The 16,080-nt window shown below is 47.7% G+C and overlaps 1 protein-coding gene across 6 annotated transcripts; it reads left to right on the plus strand.

The window, feature by feature from the left end:
- The first annotated feature begins 756 nt into the window (after nucleotides 1-756).
- On the plus strand, nucleotides 757-16,031 carry phtf1 (putative homeodomain transcription factor 1). Of its 6 annotated transcripts, none has more exons than XM_060069003.1 (17): nucleotides 757-835; nucleotides 1,423-1,535; nucleotides 1,624-1,680; nucleotides 1,784-1,853; nucleotides 2,455-2,613; nucleotides 4,239-4,416; nucleotides 4,846-4,957; nucleotides 5,973-6,144; nucleotides 6,589-6,866; nucleotides 7,544-7,672; nucleotides 8,771-9,040; nucleotides 9,397-9,528; nucleotides 10,366-10,452; nucleotides 10,620-10,775; nucleotides 12,364-12,459; nucleotides 14,349-14,474; nucleotides 15,280-16,031. In XM_060069003.1, exons 2-17 carry the CDS (start codon nucleotides 1,506-1,508, stop codon nucleotides 15,298-15,300), a joined length of 2,073 nt encoding a protein of 690 aa, XP_059924986.1. In that variant the 5' UTR covers nucleotides 757-835; nucleotides 1,423-1,505; the 3' UTR covers nucleotides 15,301-16,031. The 6 variants fall into 6 exon arrangements, with proteins under 6 accessions (XP_059924986.1, XP_059924987.1, XP_059924982.1 ...); XM_060069004.1 differs by having other exon boundaries at nucleotides 6,592-6,866; XM_060068999.1 differs by having other exon boundaries at nucleotides 5,973-6,140; nucleotides 6,513-6,866.
- The last annotated feature ends 49 nt before the right edge of the window (nucleotides 16,032-16,080 follow it).

Consider the following 16,080-nt stretch of genomic DNA (forward strand, 5'->3'; position numbering starts at 1 on the left):
GCACTATAGAGCTCGTAAGTCCGCCCCTTCCGGGAGACCCGCAACATGGCCTTTAAGGTCCCAAACATTGATTTAAAATTCAATGCTTTAATACCACTCTTATCATATTCTTATCTAACTGTGGTTTTCTGATATAATGGGTGTTATTTCTCCAAAGAAACTGGAATATAATTGAGTTGTTTTTTTAACATTAGCGGAAGAGACATAAAGGGAGTTACATGATATGCTGCTGTGGATAAACCTTCTGTTTTAGAAAGAATAGCTCTACCAAAAATAGTGAGAGGTCTCTGCTTAGCCAGCGACTAAGAGATTGTTTCTCAATGAATTATCTCTTAAACGGTTAGAAAAATTAACATCTTCCCTTCTGATGGCATTTTTAGACAAAACTATTCCTAGATATTTCACTTCGGGTTTAACCTTGATTGAAGAAATGGTGGAATCTGTAGAAGAATGAATGGGAAGTAGCTCACATTTTTTAATGTTAAGGGATAATCCAGATGCTTTCGAGAATACTGAGACTGAATTAAGGGAAACATCTACCATCAATTTTTTTCTTTTAAAGGATTGCTGTGTCCGCGATTTAACTAATTGTATATTCCTTATCGAATATTGAAATACCATGCAAAGTCGGGTTGTTTTTGATGAGCATAACAAGCGATTGGGGCGTCTGAGGCATCTGGATCACACCATTATTCTTCTGTCAACATTCACCATGCGCTCTGATTGGTTGAATGTGATGCACGCTGCAAGGAGCGTCGGAACGTGCAAACCAAACAAAACCCGGAAAAGGGAAGTAGGCCACCCAACTGCCCAATGTGAGAGTGAAGTTAGTCAGGTAACTCCGTGAATGAAAAATACTTTACAATTCAAATAAATCTTTGCGCATCGTGTATTCTTTTGTGATAGTCGTAGGGCTTGATTTTGCATTCCGCCAACGGTGTGTTTTCCCACATTGAATAAATAGTACGAGGCGTTATCAGCGCTGTAGTGGGTTTGGGTTAGTGGTTAAAAACACATCCACTGTTATGTTTGGGAGCTGGAGTTTCCTCCCGACCTCTCTCACTCCGATGAGGCGAAGACTGTCGATGCACAGCGATCTGTGATAGTTAGGGTTAGTAGTATAGTATATCTGTGATAGTATGATAACTTGAACGATCTTCCACTGCGTCTGGATTGTCAGGTATGATGAAGAGGAGGGTTCATTTAAATCAAATGGTGTAAACCGTTTCTGGACAGGACTGAAGTTCCCCTGTTTGGCATACTGTCATTGTAAATGCTTTCTTATCTGCTTCATGCCCTTGATTTCAAACGTATTGTTGTTGTTTTTTGTATTATTGTTATTGTTCTTCGGTGTATTTGCTTTGTTTATACTGTTTGGTAATCAATGATACAAACAGCGACGTTGTCTTGTTTTGCTGTCAGGGTCTGGATTTCCCCACCGCCTTCCTGTGGGTTTCTGTGAAATGACCTGACATCGATGCCCCTTGTTTCAGTGTCATTTGGCAATGGCGAGAATAGCTTGGTATCAAGAGAAGGTACATTAAGATTGATAGTGGAACGTATGGTTGTTGTTTTTCAATGCCAGATCATGATTGAAATGTTATTCAATAATCTCTGCAATAGATCGGGGCGTACGATCAGCAAGTATGGGAGAAATCTCTGGAGAAGGCTGAGCTTAATGTAAGGAAACTCATCAAACGACTATATTTGCTAACTACACTAATGTTAATTTCCATAAAATAATTTGTCCTCCCATCAATCCTAACTATTCTTAATTTCCTAGGACATCGACAGCAAACCAATGAAGACTGGCCACATCAAGCCAGATCTTATCGATGTGGATCTGGTCAGAGGTGATTATCATCAGCATATCTGTATTTTACTCAAGACAGAGAGTTAGAATAGCTTCATAATCTAAAGCTAACAATGATAGATTGATGAAAGATATGTATAATGAATACAAACAGATTATTACGAGGTAACCAAGGTATCATAAAGGATCAGTGTAATATATGAATGCCTTATGATTTGTACAAGCAAACCTGGAAGTATGGCGCAATGGGAGCAGGGTCGGTTCAGATGTTGATAGGGCTGAAACAAAGTGTGTGGAAAAGGTTCATAACAATGTAACGTGTTGAGGGCTGCAATAAGTTTCAGGCCTAAAATGGGTTCATGACATGGTTACAAACTATTTTAGGATGTTGATGCATTGTACTTTTATTTTTGCATCTGCGTTGCAGATTGTAAATGTACATGTTCCATGTAAAGTTTTAGTAGTTTTCACTTTTAGTTTACATTTGTATGCCTTTTTTCTATTACGGTCCCGTACTTTCTGCTACCACACCCGCTCATCCTGTGAGGGATCCATAGAGTACCATTTTATTAGACGTGTTCATTCAGGCACATTGAAGCTCAACCCCAGTCAGACGTGTCTCTGTGTTTGGGCCCTGCCAGGATCTACGTTCAGCAAGGCCAAGCCAGAGAGCCCCTGGGCGTCTCTGACCCGCAAAGGCCTCGTCCGGGTGCTCCTCTTCCCCTTCTTCTTCCGCTGGTGGACCCAGGTCACCTCCACACACGTCTCCTGGTGCATCCTGCTGCTCTACTTCATGCAAGGTAGGCTGTGCTCTCCCGGGGGCATCCTGCTCATGCTGAACCTGGAACAATGTTTACTACCATTAAAGTTGAAGAACCGGTATCTGTTCCCTCCCTCTGATTGGTTGGTGTCCAACGGCTGCTGAGTTCTTCTGGTTCGAGTTGGGCTGTCTCTTGTTGAGGCCTACTGTAGTCAAGGGCATTGAAATCACAGCAGCGACAGCTTTAGGAAACAAGCAAGTCTTGGAATAATGTAAAAGTCCAATTGATGATCGTTGATCTGGAAAATATGTGAAGTAAGAAAAAAAGGAAATACATACTTAACCATCAGCCAAATGTGTGCTCTTTGTTAGAGACTTTAATCCAAAGTGTTTGATGGACAGTCTGGGGAATATGTTTTAAACATTGCTACCCCTTGTGGGAATCAAACCTAACTCATACAATAAAATACAATACAAACTTTATTTTAATAGCGCCTTCCTGGCAAAGTTGTAATACAACCAGCTTAACAGAACAGTTAAAAATACAGCTGTACAATTTTAATACAAAAGTAAAGTGAAAATAACTGAAGATATAAGTAAAACGATAGTAAAAAATATATATATGATAGGAGAGCATTACAATAATCAAGCCTGCTAGTAATAAAAGCATGCATTAGTCTCTCAGTATCTGCCTGAGAGAGAAACGGTTGCACTTTAGCAATATTTCTAAGGTGATAGAAAGGGGTTTTCGTTACATTACTGATGTGAGATTTAAAATTAAAATCAGGGTCTAGAATCACACCAAGATTTTTTACTAGGGGCTTAGTCTAAAACAGTGCCAAAGAGGCCAACCTCGGGCTTTATTCTGTTTATAAGGATGTCATGATCAACTGTGTCGAAAGCAGCACTTAAGTCTAGTACTAATATTGAGAGTTTCTTGTCATCCATGTTCATTGTTTGGTCATAAACAGCTTTAACTAGCGCTGTCTCAGTGCTGTGGTGAGGACGAAAGCCGGATTGAAACTCCTCAAATAAACAGTTTTGATGTTAATAATCATTTAACTGTTTATATACTTCTAAAAACAGTAGGTATGAAATTGGCCTAAAATTGTTTAGCACTGAAGTATCAAGATTACTTTTCTTTGAGAGGTTTCACAATAGCAGTTATAGCGACATGGGGAAAATAACAGTCAGTAGTGAGTGATTTACAATTGCTAACTCTTCAACCTCTAGACAACTAAACCCAGTTTTTAAGAAGGTGGTGGGGATAGGGTCAGGTGAGCAGCTCAATGTTAATTGATTGAACATTGAGAAGTGCCATATCAACTTTTTCTATTCATTATGTTTGAGTGCAGGACGCGGAACATTCACTGGGATGGCGATCCATTGGCTCCTATTCTGACTAGATAAGGAAAAAATATTCGACAGATTGACCCCATTGGCCTGACGTAATCTTTTCTTCCTGGTTGTCAGTACAGGAAAGGGACACCAGGGGGTGCTAGTAGGTTGTTCTTACTCTGGAAGACTGTATTCCACTGGCAGTGGGCTGGGGGAGAGGGAGGGAGTCATTCATGCTAGTGTAATGCCTTGCTCAACCAGCTGGGCAGGACCACAGAACCTAGTCTTCATGTCTTGCCTCCCCCCTCCCGCCCACCCCACCATCAGTGGCGGCGGTGGTTCTGTACCTCCAGCTGCCCACGGCCGGGGCCAGCGATCTGTTGGAGCCCGTGTGTCTGATGCTGCTTCTGGGGACGGTGCACTGCCAGATCGTCTCCACAGAGTCCAACCGCACCATCGCCAACAACAGCCCCGCCTCCACCGCCAGCCCCGCACGCCGGAGGAGGTGGGTCTCCGCACGCACACACACACACACACACACACACCCCCCCACCCCCCCAGCCCCCCACCCCCCCAGCCCCCCAGCCCCCCACCCCCCCAGCCCCACAGGCCCCCCCACCCCCCCACCCCCCCAGGCCCCCCCAGCCCCACAGGCCCCCCCACCCCCCCAGCCCCCCAGGCCCCCCCAGCCCCACAGGCCCCCCCACCCCCCCACCCCCCCAGCCCCACAGGCCCCCCCAGCCCCCCAGCCCCACAGGCCCCCCCAGCCCCACAGGCCCCCCCAGCCCCCCAGCCCCACAGGCCCCCCCAGCTCCACAGGCCCCCCCAGCCCCCCAGCCCCCCACCCCCCCAGCCCCACAGGCCCCTCCTGGACCCTGGACCCCCACACTGCTGCCTATGAGCTTAATGAACCAGAGGTGTTTGTGGGCTGAAGGCCGTGGAAGAGCAGAGGAGCCAAGAAGGCGGAGGAGGGGGAGACCGGAGGAGAGGCGGAGCAGAAGGCTCGGCCGACGGAGGACTGCGGGCGGCCGCCCTACAGAGCCGAGGTAGGCGCTGTCAATCACACCCAGCCGTCAATCAGATTCACCAGGGTGGCTGTCTGTCCGTCCACACTGCACGATGATGATGTTTTAGTTCTCATTCATTGATGACCACTAGAGGACAGAAAAGGTCCACAGAGCTCCTGAGTATACCACTGACTTCTCTTCCTCTCCCATGCTCCTGTTTATTCTCAGTACAGTAGTTCCAATGATAACCATGTCATGATCATCGCCATGGAGACATACAATAACAAGGGGTTGGAATCACAGACGCTTAAAGGACTCGAGGCATGAGAGGAAGAGATTGTTGCTAGAAGCATTCAGCATTGAGACAGGTCCACCTCAACCTGCTCATTGAGACCAGGGGGTACCCCTCCACCTCAACCTGCTCATTGAGACCAGGGGGTACCCCTCCACCTCAACCTGCTCATTGAGACCAGGGGGTACCCCTCCACCTCAACCTGCTCATTGAGACCAGGAGAGGTACCCCCTGGTCTCAGTGAGCTGGTTGAGGTGGAGGGGTCCCCCCTGGTCTCACTGGGACCAGGGGGGTCCCCTCTGGTCTCACTGGGACCAGGAGGGGTCCCCCCTGGTCTCACTGGGACCAGGAGGGGTCCCCCCTGGTCTCAGTGAGCAGGTTGAGGTTGAGGGGTCCCCCCTGGTCTCAATGAGCAGGTTGAGGTGGAGGGGTCCCCCCTGGTCTCACTGGGACCAGGGGGGTCCACTCTGGTCTCACTGGGACCAGGAGGGGTCCCCCCTGGTCTCACTGGGACCAGGAGAGGTACCCCCTGGTCTCAGTGAGCAGGTTGAGGTTGAGGGGTCCCCCCTGGTCTCAATGAGCAGGTTGAGGTGGAGGGGTCCCCCCTGGTCTCACTGGGACCAGGAGGGGTCCCCCCCTGGTCTCACTGGGACCAGGGGGGACCCCTCTGGTCTCTCTGGGACCAGGAGGGATCCCCCCTGGTCCCAGTGAGCAGGTTGAGGTTGAGGGGTACCCCCTGGTCTCACTTGGGTCCTCCTGCAGAGCAGCAAGAGGAAGTCGGGGTTCCGGGCGTCGGACGAGCTCTCTACGGACGAGGAGGAAGAGGCGAGGGACGCCCAGGCCCCAGCGGCACCCAGCCTGCCGCCGTCCTCCAGCAGCCTGAGGAAGAGGGGCCCTCACAGGCTCCCCAAAGCCCCCCCCAGACCCCAGGTAGGTCCAGGTCATCCCCTGGTTCCACTTACTGTGCTGAACTACCGGCCGTACACCACACCAGGTAGTTCTACTGGTGGCAGCACAGAGCTGGACCTCAAGCTGCCAGGGCCAAAGTGAAGCCTTGCTTCATGCTTCGTCACGGAGATATTATCTAAGAGCGGAGGAAGCGTTCAGAAGGGGATTTTAGTTTGTGTTACACACTTAAACGCTTACAGACCCCAGCCTCTAACAACATGAATGATCGCAACAAATATGAAGCGAAAGACAGTGAAACGCCCCTGGTCACCCAGAGGTCACCCAGAGGTCAGCTGGTCTGCCGTCAGACAAGAGATATTCATCAAGTTCTTCATTCTCATGATCCATACCAAGGATCAGGGACATGAATCCTCTCCAACACGCCTATGGTGGTGTCTTCTGTGGCCACAGGAAGGAGGAGGAGGAGCAGGAGCAGGAGGAGGAGGAGGAGGAGGAGTCGAGGTTACAGTGGCCAATGAGGGCAAGGCCAAATCCCGGGAACTGGACCGCCTGAGGCCGCCCCCCGGGGACTCCCGCCTCGCCTCCGACACGGATGACACCATGTGGGAGGAGCTTCTGCAGGGGCCTGACTCCGCCTCCAGCGGCAGCAGCGAGGGCGAGGGGCGCCACAACGTGGGCGTGGCGTTCCCGGCCTCCTCCGCCGCGCTGAGCAGCGATGAGGAGAACCTGCAGCAGGGCATCGCTGGGGTGAGTCTCTGGTTCCCCCGAGTCCTTTAACGCTGGGGTGAGTCTCTGGTTCCCCCGAGTCCTTTAACGCTGGGGTGAGTCTCTGGTTCCCCTGAGTCCTTTAACGCTGGGGTGAGTCTCTGGTTCCCCTGAGTCCTTTAACGGGTCCACGTGGTCCTTTAACGCTGGTGGAATTATCTCCTAAAGAGACTTGGCAAATGTAATAAAACCGTAGTAAATGAACCTATATAATGAAATACTAAAAGATGTAAAAAAAATTACTCAATATAGATTAAACAATACTTACATAATTTTTGTTTTAGTAAACATAGTTTAATGATGTTCAGTATTGAGTAAATCACTATGCCAGTCACCCTTATAGACTATCTACTATCTTCTTCTTATGCCATCATAAGAAGAAGATAATAGAGATCCTTTGTAGCTAGACCACGGACGAAAATACTCCCCACCTCCTGACTTTTACGATCCTGCATTTAATGTTCAAATGCTACACCTATATGTGGAGCTCTTTAATTGTGTGTGTGTGTGTGTGTGTGTGTGTGTGTGTGTGTGTGTGTGTGTGTGTGTGTGTGTGTGTGTGTGTGTGTGTGTGTGTGTGTGTGTGTGTGTGTGTGTGTGTGTGTGTGTGTGTGTGTGTGTGTGTGTGTGTGTGCTGTCCTGTCCTGTCCTGACCGCAGGGCCAGCTGTCCTGGCTGCAGCCCTGCCACCCGTCCCGTGACCGCGTCAGTGCCATATTCTGGGAGAAGGGCGAGTGCAAGAAAGCAGACATGTCAGTATTGGAGATCAGTGGGATCATCCTGACACGGGTACACCACCGCTGCCAGCGCACGCCGTCCGCACACGCTCCCAGCACCCCTACTCACCTCACCTCCACCCCTACTCACCTCACCTCCACCCCTACTCACCTCACCTCCACCCCTACTCACCTCACCTCCACCCCTACTCACCTCACCTCCACCCCTACTCACCTCACCTCCACCCCTACTCACCTCACCTCCACACAGTCAACACGCTCCCAGCACCCCTACTCACCTCACCTCCACCCCTACTCACCTCACCTCCACCCCTACTCACCTCACCTCCACCCCTACTCACCTCACCTCCACCCCTACTCACCTCACCTCCACACCGTCAACGATATTATAGCTCAACCGCAGCTGGGGCCACCATGGGCTACACACAGTGTACGACACCCTGGCAGAAATACTATTACTACTGTAGTATTGCTTCCTGTGTTGTGTCCTGTAGTGGCGCGAGTACCGGAAAACGATACTCAAGAAAAAGTACAATTACTCCCATAACAAATTGGAGTACTTGTACTGTCACGGAGGGCACCAATTAACGGACCTCGAACTGAATTCACATCCCACCTTCTCTTTCCTTTCTATCGATTTTTCTTTCCTCTGTAGTGCTTCATCTGTGGACAGAATAAGTCCAAAACAATAAATAAGTGAGGCGTTTAACAGTAGCCAGTAGCCAGTAGCCATTCACCTCTCTTCCATCTCTACATGGTGCCCTCTGCTGTCGGGCGGTTCCTCCCACCCGACACTCAGTCCCTGCATTCAGAGCAGACTAGTAGTAAGGAATGATAGGAATGGCAAATGAGGCCAAGTAGAAAGAAGATTATTTTATAAAAAATATACCAGTTAACATCAAGTTGCACAAAATGGTTGTGGAACAGCCTACCAGAAGAACAAAGGGCATCCCAATCTGTCAATATCTTAACTTTGTAGTTGTCCTGTCTAGCTCCCTTCCTATCGAGGACTGGGTCATCGTTTTGTTCTAAATCTAACCCTGCGGTTCCCAATTTTTTACCTTTTCTTTCATTTTATTTCTGGCACTTGTGTCATGTCCCCTATAAAGCACCGAGCGCTACATTGATGACAACATTGATGCCCCCCCAGGTGAAGGCAGTGGAGCAGGGCATGGGCTACCTGATGCTGGCGGGCCTGGTGACGGCCACGCTGGCCCTCCTGCCCTACGCCTTCCGGCTGGGCCAGCAGCTGGACCTGTCCAGTCTGACCCTGCTGACCCCCGCCCGGCTGTGGGGCGCGGCCGCGGGGCCGGCCGACGCCACCGCCTGCGCCTTCTTCCTCATCGTCACTGTGGAGAAGTTCTGCCTCGCCGGTCTCTTCTTCTTCATGACGTGCGTGGCGGAGCGGACGTACAGACAGGTGAATGGAGAGACCACACCAGGAACGGCCTTGTTCCAGTAGTTACTGGGTTGGGGACAGGTACTGGCCACAGCCCAGTGAGAGACCACACCAGGAACGGACCAAAGCAACTACTGGAAGAATCGTTTGGGGGGACTTAACGTCCTGTTCATGGCTTGACATGAAACTAGGCATCCCGAACCCTCGTGTATCGGAACAGCTTCTTTAAATTCATGTAGCAGAAAGATTCGAAAACATCTTTGACACTCTTTCAGGGGAACTATAGTTCGCTATGCTTCCGGTTGTGACAGTGGGAAAGTTACACAGAGTGCGAGCACAATTAATAACTCTCTATCTATATTTCTTTTCGACGGCAGAGGCTGCTCTTTGCCAAGCTGTTCAGCCACCTCACCTCTGCACGCAAGGCTAAGAAGTCTGAGATCCCCCACTTCAGACTGAAGAAGGTCCAGAACATCAAGATGTGGCTCTCTCTACGCTCCTTCCTCAAGGTTAGTCTCGATGAGTTTAGGGTTAGGGGTTAGGGTTAGGGTTAGGGTTTCACAGCCTTCCGGTCATGACCAGACTGGGGATCACCTGTTGTGCATATGGAATGAATTATAACAGGGAATCTACACTGGAACTGTGTAATGTGTATTCATACAGCTATGAATTAATCAAAGGGTTTCAAATATTTGGCTGTTCTAACATTTATTTGTTATCAGCTATTCCAGCTATATAAAATAAGATGGCAAATTTGGGTTCCAAGAATGTTTACACCTAAAGATGGGATTCAATGCTGTATGTCCTGTTTTTAAAGTGCTACTATTACATTTTGTTGCCAGTAGGGGGCAGCCAACCTCTTCTGCAGTATAGATCTCTGAAGAATAAGTCCCGCCTCCAAGGCTCCGGTTCCCTCGGTCAAATGTATACTGTCCATGGGAAATAACATGGTGCTTTTGAATGATAGTACATAACAAACTCTGATGACGAAACAGCTGTGTCACGTTTTGAACCACACACTTTTCCCACCTAGTTTCAACTAGGTTTTTGGATTATCTGTGCCTTTTTAAAGTAGCATTAATAATCGTTTATTACTTTAATAGCACGGAAAATCCAAAAACCCAGTCGAAACTAGATGGAAAAAGTGTGTGGTTCAAAGCATGATGCAGCTTTTACTTATACGCCACCTACAGAGTTTGTTATGTACGATCATTCATAAACGCCATGTTAATACCCATGGACATTTGACCGAAGGGACCGGAGCCTTGGAGGCGGGACGTTTTCTTCAGAGGTCTATAGTCCCCCCTCAGTTCCATTCAGAACTCTCGATTTGTTTTATAATGCAGAGAAGAGGACCCCAGCGCTCAGTGGATGTCATTGTGTCCACCATCTTCCTCCTGGCTCTTTCCATTTGCTTCATCATCTGTGCCCAGGTCAGTGCTATCTAATCGTAGGGGATATGAACGTAATAATGGGACATAACCGGTTGTTCCAATAGTGGCCCTGCCAGGAGACTAGATGATATCTTGCAGTTATTTTGAATAAACACACACAGAGTAGGCTGCTCTTTCGATATCATGTCCCTCTGCCCATACTGCAGCTGCTGCACAATTACAAGACCTTCCTGGACTCTGTTCTGAACTGGGAGCTGATGGTGTGGGCCTTCGCCCTGCTCCTCTTCCTCTTACGCCTTGCCACGCTGGGCTCGGAGACCAACAGCAAGTACAGCAACGCCTCCGTGCTGCTCACCGAGCAGGTAGATGGACAACCCTAACCCTAATCCTCACCCTAACCCTCACCCTAACCGGGCAGGTAGATGGACAACCCTAACCTTAACCCTAATCCTCACCCTAACCCTCACCCTCACCCTAACCGGGCAGGTAGATGGACAACCCTAACCTTAACCCAAATCCTCACCCTAACCCTCACCCTCACCCTAACCGGGCAGGTAGATGGACAACCCTAACCTTAACCCTAATCCTCACCCTAACCCTCACCCTCACCCTAACCGGGCAGGTAGATGGACAACCCTAACCTTAACCCTAATCCTCACCCTAACCCTCACCCTCACCCTAACCGGGCAGGTAGATGGACAACCCTAACCTTAACCCTAATCCTCACCCTAACCCGGCAGGTAGATGGACAACCCTAACGACTGAAATAACCATACTTTACCTTAAGTCTATTCTAGGGGTGTGAATCTTTGGCTTCATATGATTCGATTCGATTAACGATTCAGTAGTTGGCGATTCGATTCAAGGACAATTATTATTTTTTTAAACGATTCGATTCTGTAAACCACGATTCGATTCAGTAACTTTGAACCAAGATTCTATATCCGTGAAATAAACATGCAATAATGTGACACCCTGTCATGGTTAGATGTGTTGGAGCGTCTTGAACTAGGTGAAAAATCACTCAGGAGCCGACGAGAATTTTGGAAAAAGATGGGATCTTTTATTTTCCCAATTTAAGGCCCATAAGGCAATAAAAATAAAACGAAAATCAACAAAAAAAATCAACAAAAAGAAATCAACAAATTTAAACCCCGTTGACGCGGCACACATTCCCTAATACAAAGTCTAGACGAGACGCTGGTAAGACGAACATTTACGCTGTGTTAACATGTAACTTTTAAACTAAATAAACAAACCTGGAATTTGACAACGACATACTTGTTTGAATGGTTATTGCAACAGAACAGGTGACGTTAATGGTAAATGGTATTAAACAGAACGTTGTAATGATGGTACTTGCACGATTGTATTAAACTGCCGTAGCGTGCATGATAAATGACATGGTTGCTAAATGATTTTAAAACAGTAGGAAGGTAACGGAATACATAGTCAAACAAGACAAACACACACAGGCAACATTGACGGAAGCTATGCGCCCCGTCACACACCCCTTGTCAATTTTACCATTATTCTTTGCGAAGCCAAAATGCTTCCACACTTTGGATTTCAAGTTTGCTGGTGCATTAACAATCTCGCTGCCGCTCTCTGCCATGTTTGAAATGCACCAGTAGAGGGTGAGGGAGAAAAAAAACCTTGCAAGCTGACTAGCTGATGACAGAGTTACGGATTACCGAGCTGCACTTCACAAAATAAACGTGTAAACTAAGTCTTAAAACATTAATCATGATTGATTCATATGATTTAAAGCATTTGTATCGATTATTGGTGAAGCCAAAGCGATTCATTCTATTTATTTATTTTAGCAGATCGATTTAGTTGAATCGGTAGGACTGACAATCGATTCATCGATGCATCGCATGAATCGTTACACCCCTAGTCTATTCCCATCATAATCTGTTTTATTTTTTAAATCCCTTTCTCCTTCAGATTAATTTGTACCTGAGGATTGAGAAGAAGCCGAATAAGAAGGAGGAGCTGGTTCTGGTGAACAACGTGTTGAAGCTGGCCATGAAGCTGATGAAGGTCAGCATGCAGACACCAGAACTGCCCAACTTTCATGAACCACAACCAAAGCTGTATTTAAAGGCCCACTATGCAACTTCGGGCATTTCTTCGCTGTTTTCTTGGTTTTGGCACGCACATTTCTCTACACAACGCCCCCTACAGCTTCGTAGTAGATATTTCACAACACTGTCGTAACAACTCGTTGACGACCCTTCCCCATGCACTTCTACGCGAGCCATGTGCATTTGTTTTCAAAGAAGCCGGCGAATGCGTGGAGCCATGTCCGAAGTAGATGTTCATAAAGTGTAGGCAAAGTTATACATTTTTAAAAGGGTGTATTTGTATTGCAATAAACATAAATCCATAATTTTTTATAGTTGACGGGGAGAATTTATATCCTAGATTATAATTGTTTTATCTTAGGTTGAACAGAACAATCAGTGTAAGAAGTTTGGCCAACATAATAATCTAAATAAACAAGAACCTGGATTCGGGTATTCAGTCTGTATCTGGGGGACGAGACAGACGAACAGCAAAACACCCATGGAAACAAAGGTGTTTATATGGTTGCAACCAAGCAAGCTAGAAACATACAGGGCTCACAACAAAACGGTCGAGAAAACAATGAATACAGGGCTCACAACAAAATGGTTGAGCAAACACATTTGTACAGAGACTATCAACATCAAGAATACCACGAAGACAAAGGCCACCCAAGTGTACTTTCAATTTCAAAAGCAACACGGCCGAGTCGGCATCTGATTTGCAGTCTTCTTTTTCTTTCAGTTCACGCTATTCCTGAACAGCTTGCCCAACGTTTACTCGTGTCTGGCCTCTCTGCCGGTCAGTCTCCCTTTTCTCTTCTTCTGTTCCTCCGACATTGGGTTTCACTGTCTCTTTTTAGTCGGCTGATCTATGATGAATATAACAATCCCTTAGTGACTTGTGTTTATATCGAGCCGGTTCCGTGTTTGGGGGTCTGTGCCATAAAGCAATTCGTTACTTCGCGAGACCCGAGACTCCCGCGAGAGTGGGCGGCGGGTCGCCGGCAGAAACATATTCCTTTTCTCCGCCAAGATGCGCAAGGGTGAGTCGAAACAACGAACAATCGAACAAAAATGTATGATAGAACCATCGCAATGACTCTTAGCCTGTTATATTAAGGTAAATCAAGCCAAAAAAGTTGCATAGTTCCCCTTTCACTCGTGTCTGATCTCTTTTTTGGTCCATTCTTCTTTTGTTCCACCGACGGTCGCCTCTTGGGTCCCTTATCAGTCGATTGATCCATGATGAATGCAACAATTACCTCGTAACTGGCTGTTTATATCTAGCCGGTGCCATGTTTGGGTGTGTGTCTGTGCCGTAAAGCATTTTCAAAACTACAATCTGACTACATTTTCGAGGATACTTCCGTTGCGCCACACCCGGATTGTCCCGGTCCGAGCAGATCAAGTTGCATGTGCGCTTTTTCACTGGAGAGGCGACATGGGTAAATGACACACCCACCAATCGACCCAGAAATGGATGCAGAACCATCAGCATAACTCTCAACCTGCATACTTAATGTAATTTCGGCTAAAAAAGTTGCATAGTGGGCCTTTAACTCATGTCGATCCATCAAGCAGAGATTTGCAGTTTTCATAAATATCTAAATAACCAAATACCATCAAGATGGTTGTTTCCTTATTGTCCTCCGAGGGGATAACTACCATTCATTTGAACAAATATTTAGACTTTCATCAAGCAGTGAATTTCAGTCCAACGCATGTTATTACAACGATTTCTAAACAATTGTGGTCCAACTAGGTTATTGTTTCCCAGTATTATTCAGCAACAGAAAACCACTTCATTAATCTATTATTATCCTACAATTGATGTCTTAATGTCCGCTGTTCTCCTGACCCCAGGAGCTGGACACCCCGTTCCGGCTGCTTGGTCTGACTGTAAACCCCCTGATCTACAACATCACCAAGGTGGTCATCCTGTCTGCCGTCTCGGCCGTAGTCAGCGACCGGCTGGGCTTCAACATCCGAGTGAGTCTTAAGAAGTCCTACTGAGCATGCCCAGTTTTTTAGGGGGCGCGGCCTGTGGTGAGTCTTATGAAGTCCTACTGAGCATGCCCAGTGTTTTAGGGGGCGCGGCCTGGGGTGAGTCTTACGAAGTCCTACTGAGCATGCCCAGTGTTTTAGGGGGCGCGGCCTGGGGTGAGTCCTACGAAGTCCTACTGAGCATGCCCAGTGTTTTAGGGGGCGCGGCCTGGGGTGAGTCTTACGAAGTCCTACTGAGCATGCCCAGTGTTTTAGGGGGCGCGGCCTGGGGTGAGTCTTACGAAGTCCTACTGAGCATGCCCAGTGTTTTAGGGGGCGCGGCCTGGGGTGAGTCTTACAAAGTCCTACTGAGCATGCCCAGTGTTTTAGGGGGCGCGGCCTGGGGTGAGTCTTACGAAGTCCTACTGAGCATGCCCAGTGTTTTAGGGGGCGCGGCCTGGGGTGAGTCTTACAAAGTCCTACTGAGCATGCCCAGTGTTTTAGGGGGCGCGGCCTGGGGTGAGTCTTACGAAGTCCTACTGAGCATGCCCAGTGTTTTAGGGGGCGCGGCCTGTGGTGAGTCTTAAGAAGTCCTACTGAGCATGCCCAGTGTTTTAGGGGGCGCGGCCTGGGTTTTTATTTGTTTGTCAAGTGGTTTTATTAAAATGATAGGTTGTAATATTTTTTGAATTCACACCTATGCCCTATCCTGTAATAAATGCACAGATCTCATTAGAATATGTTTTCATATACTTTACGCATGTGGTATAACCCATCACTGCCTCCCCTTCTCCTCGACTGCGGGCCCCAGCTGTGGAAGATCAAGTCTTAAGGTGGTCCGCCTGGTGCCGCCCGCCTCACCTGCGTCTGCTCAGAAACCAAACCTGTGCTGCTGCTGACCGTCGGCGAGCCTCCTGCCAAACATTCCTACCGTGACGACCACTCGCACAACCCCTCTCACCCCATGGTCTGCTGTATGGGACGGCCATCACAGAGCCCCCCCCCCCCCTCCCGGCCACTAGTGCCTGACATTCGGGACCTTAAATGTCCCCGCGTGTCGGAAAACATAGAGTGTGTGAAGTTGGGGGTGTGGTGCGTGGGCAGGGCGGTGGTAGGAGGGATGGTGTGATGTTTGTGTCGGGGGGCGTCTGTGGAATGGTAATCACGCAGTCCTTCTGTATATTAGACCACGTGGCATTGATACTTCCATAAGTGTGTTTAACCCGAGTGTAATAATGCACACTAGAGAGAGAGTAGGCTAAGGGTCCATTAACTCTACCACCACTTTGTATTATCTGACACTAGAATGAGGTAATTGAACTAATTCAAACCTAACTCTATTTTTTATTATTGTCAATGATTGGAATGTGTTGGTTTTATTTATTAGGTGTTCAACATTGTATATTAGCTCAACGGTGGAAAGGTACTTCAAACTGTATTGTCTTTGTTTCGATAGCCGGTGTTGCATCATAGGCTATGTATGTGTTGAAAGTAAATGAAAGAACCTATGCAGATGATTTCTGTCAAATTTATTTTATTGGAAATAAATAAGTGATTTATGTAGTTTCTGCGTATGTGTATTATTATTCATGCCTATATGAGAATTATAAGT

Source organism: Gadus macrocephalus, chromosome 13 (assembly GCF_031168955.1).
Source record: "Gadus macrocephalus chromosome 13, ASM3116895v1".
In the NCBI taxonomy this organism is placed as follows: domain Eukaryota; kingdom Metazoa; phylum Chordata; class Actinopteri; order Gadiformes; family Gadidae; genus Gadus; species Gadus macrocephalus.

What these genes read in the sequence shown, in the direction of transcription:
- phtf1 (XM_060068999.1), top strand. Translation starts at nt 1,506, where the DNA reads ATGGCGAGAATAGCTTGGTATCAAGAGAAG. An exon ending in TGGAGAAGGCTGAGCTTAAT is followed by an intron (nt 1,681 to 1,783) that starts GTAAGGAAACTC and finishes TTAATTTCCTAG; the next exon opens with GACATCGACAGCAAACCAAT. An exon ending in AAGCCCCCCCCAGACCCCAG is followed by an intron (nt 6,141 to 6,512) that starts GTAGGTCCAGGT and finishes ATCCATACCAAG; the next exon opens with GATCAGGGACATGAATCCTC.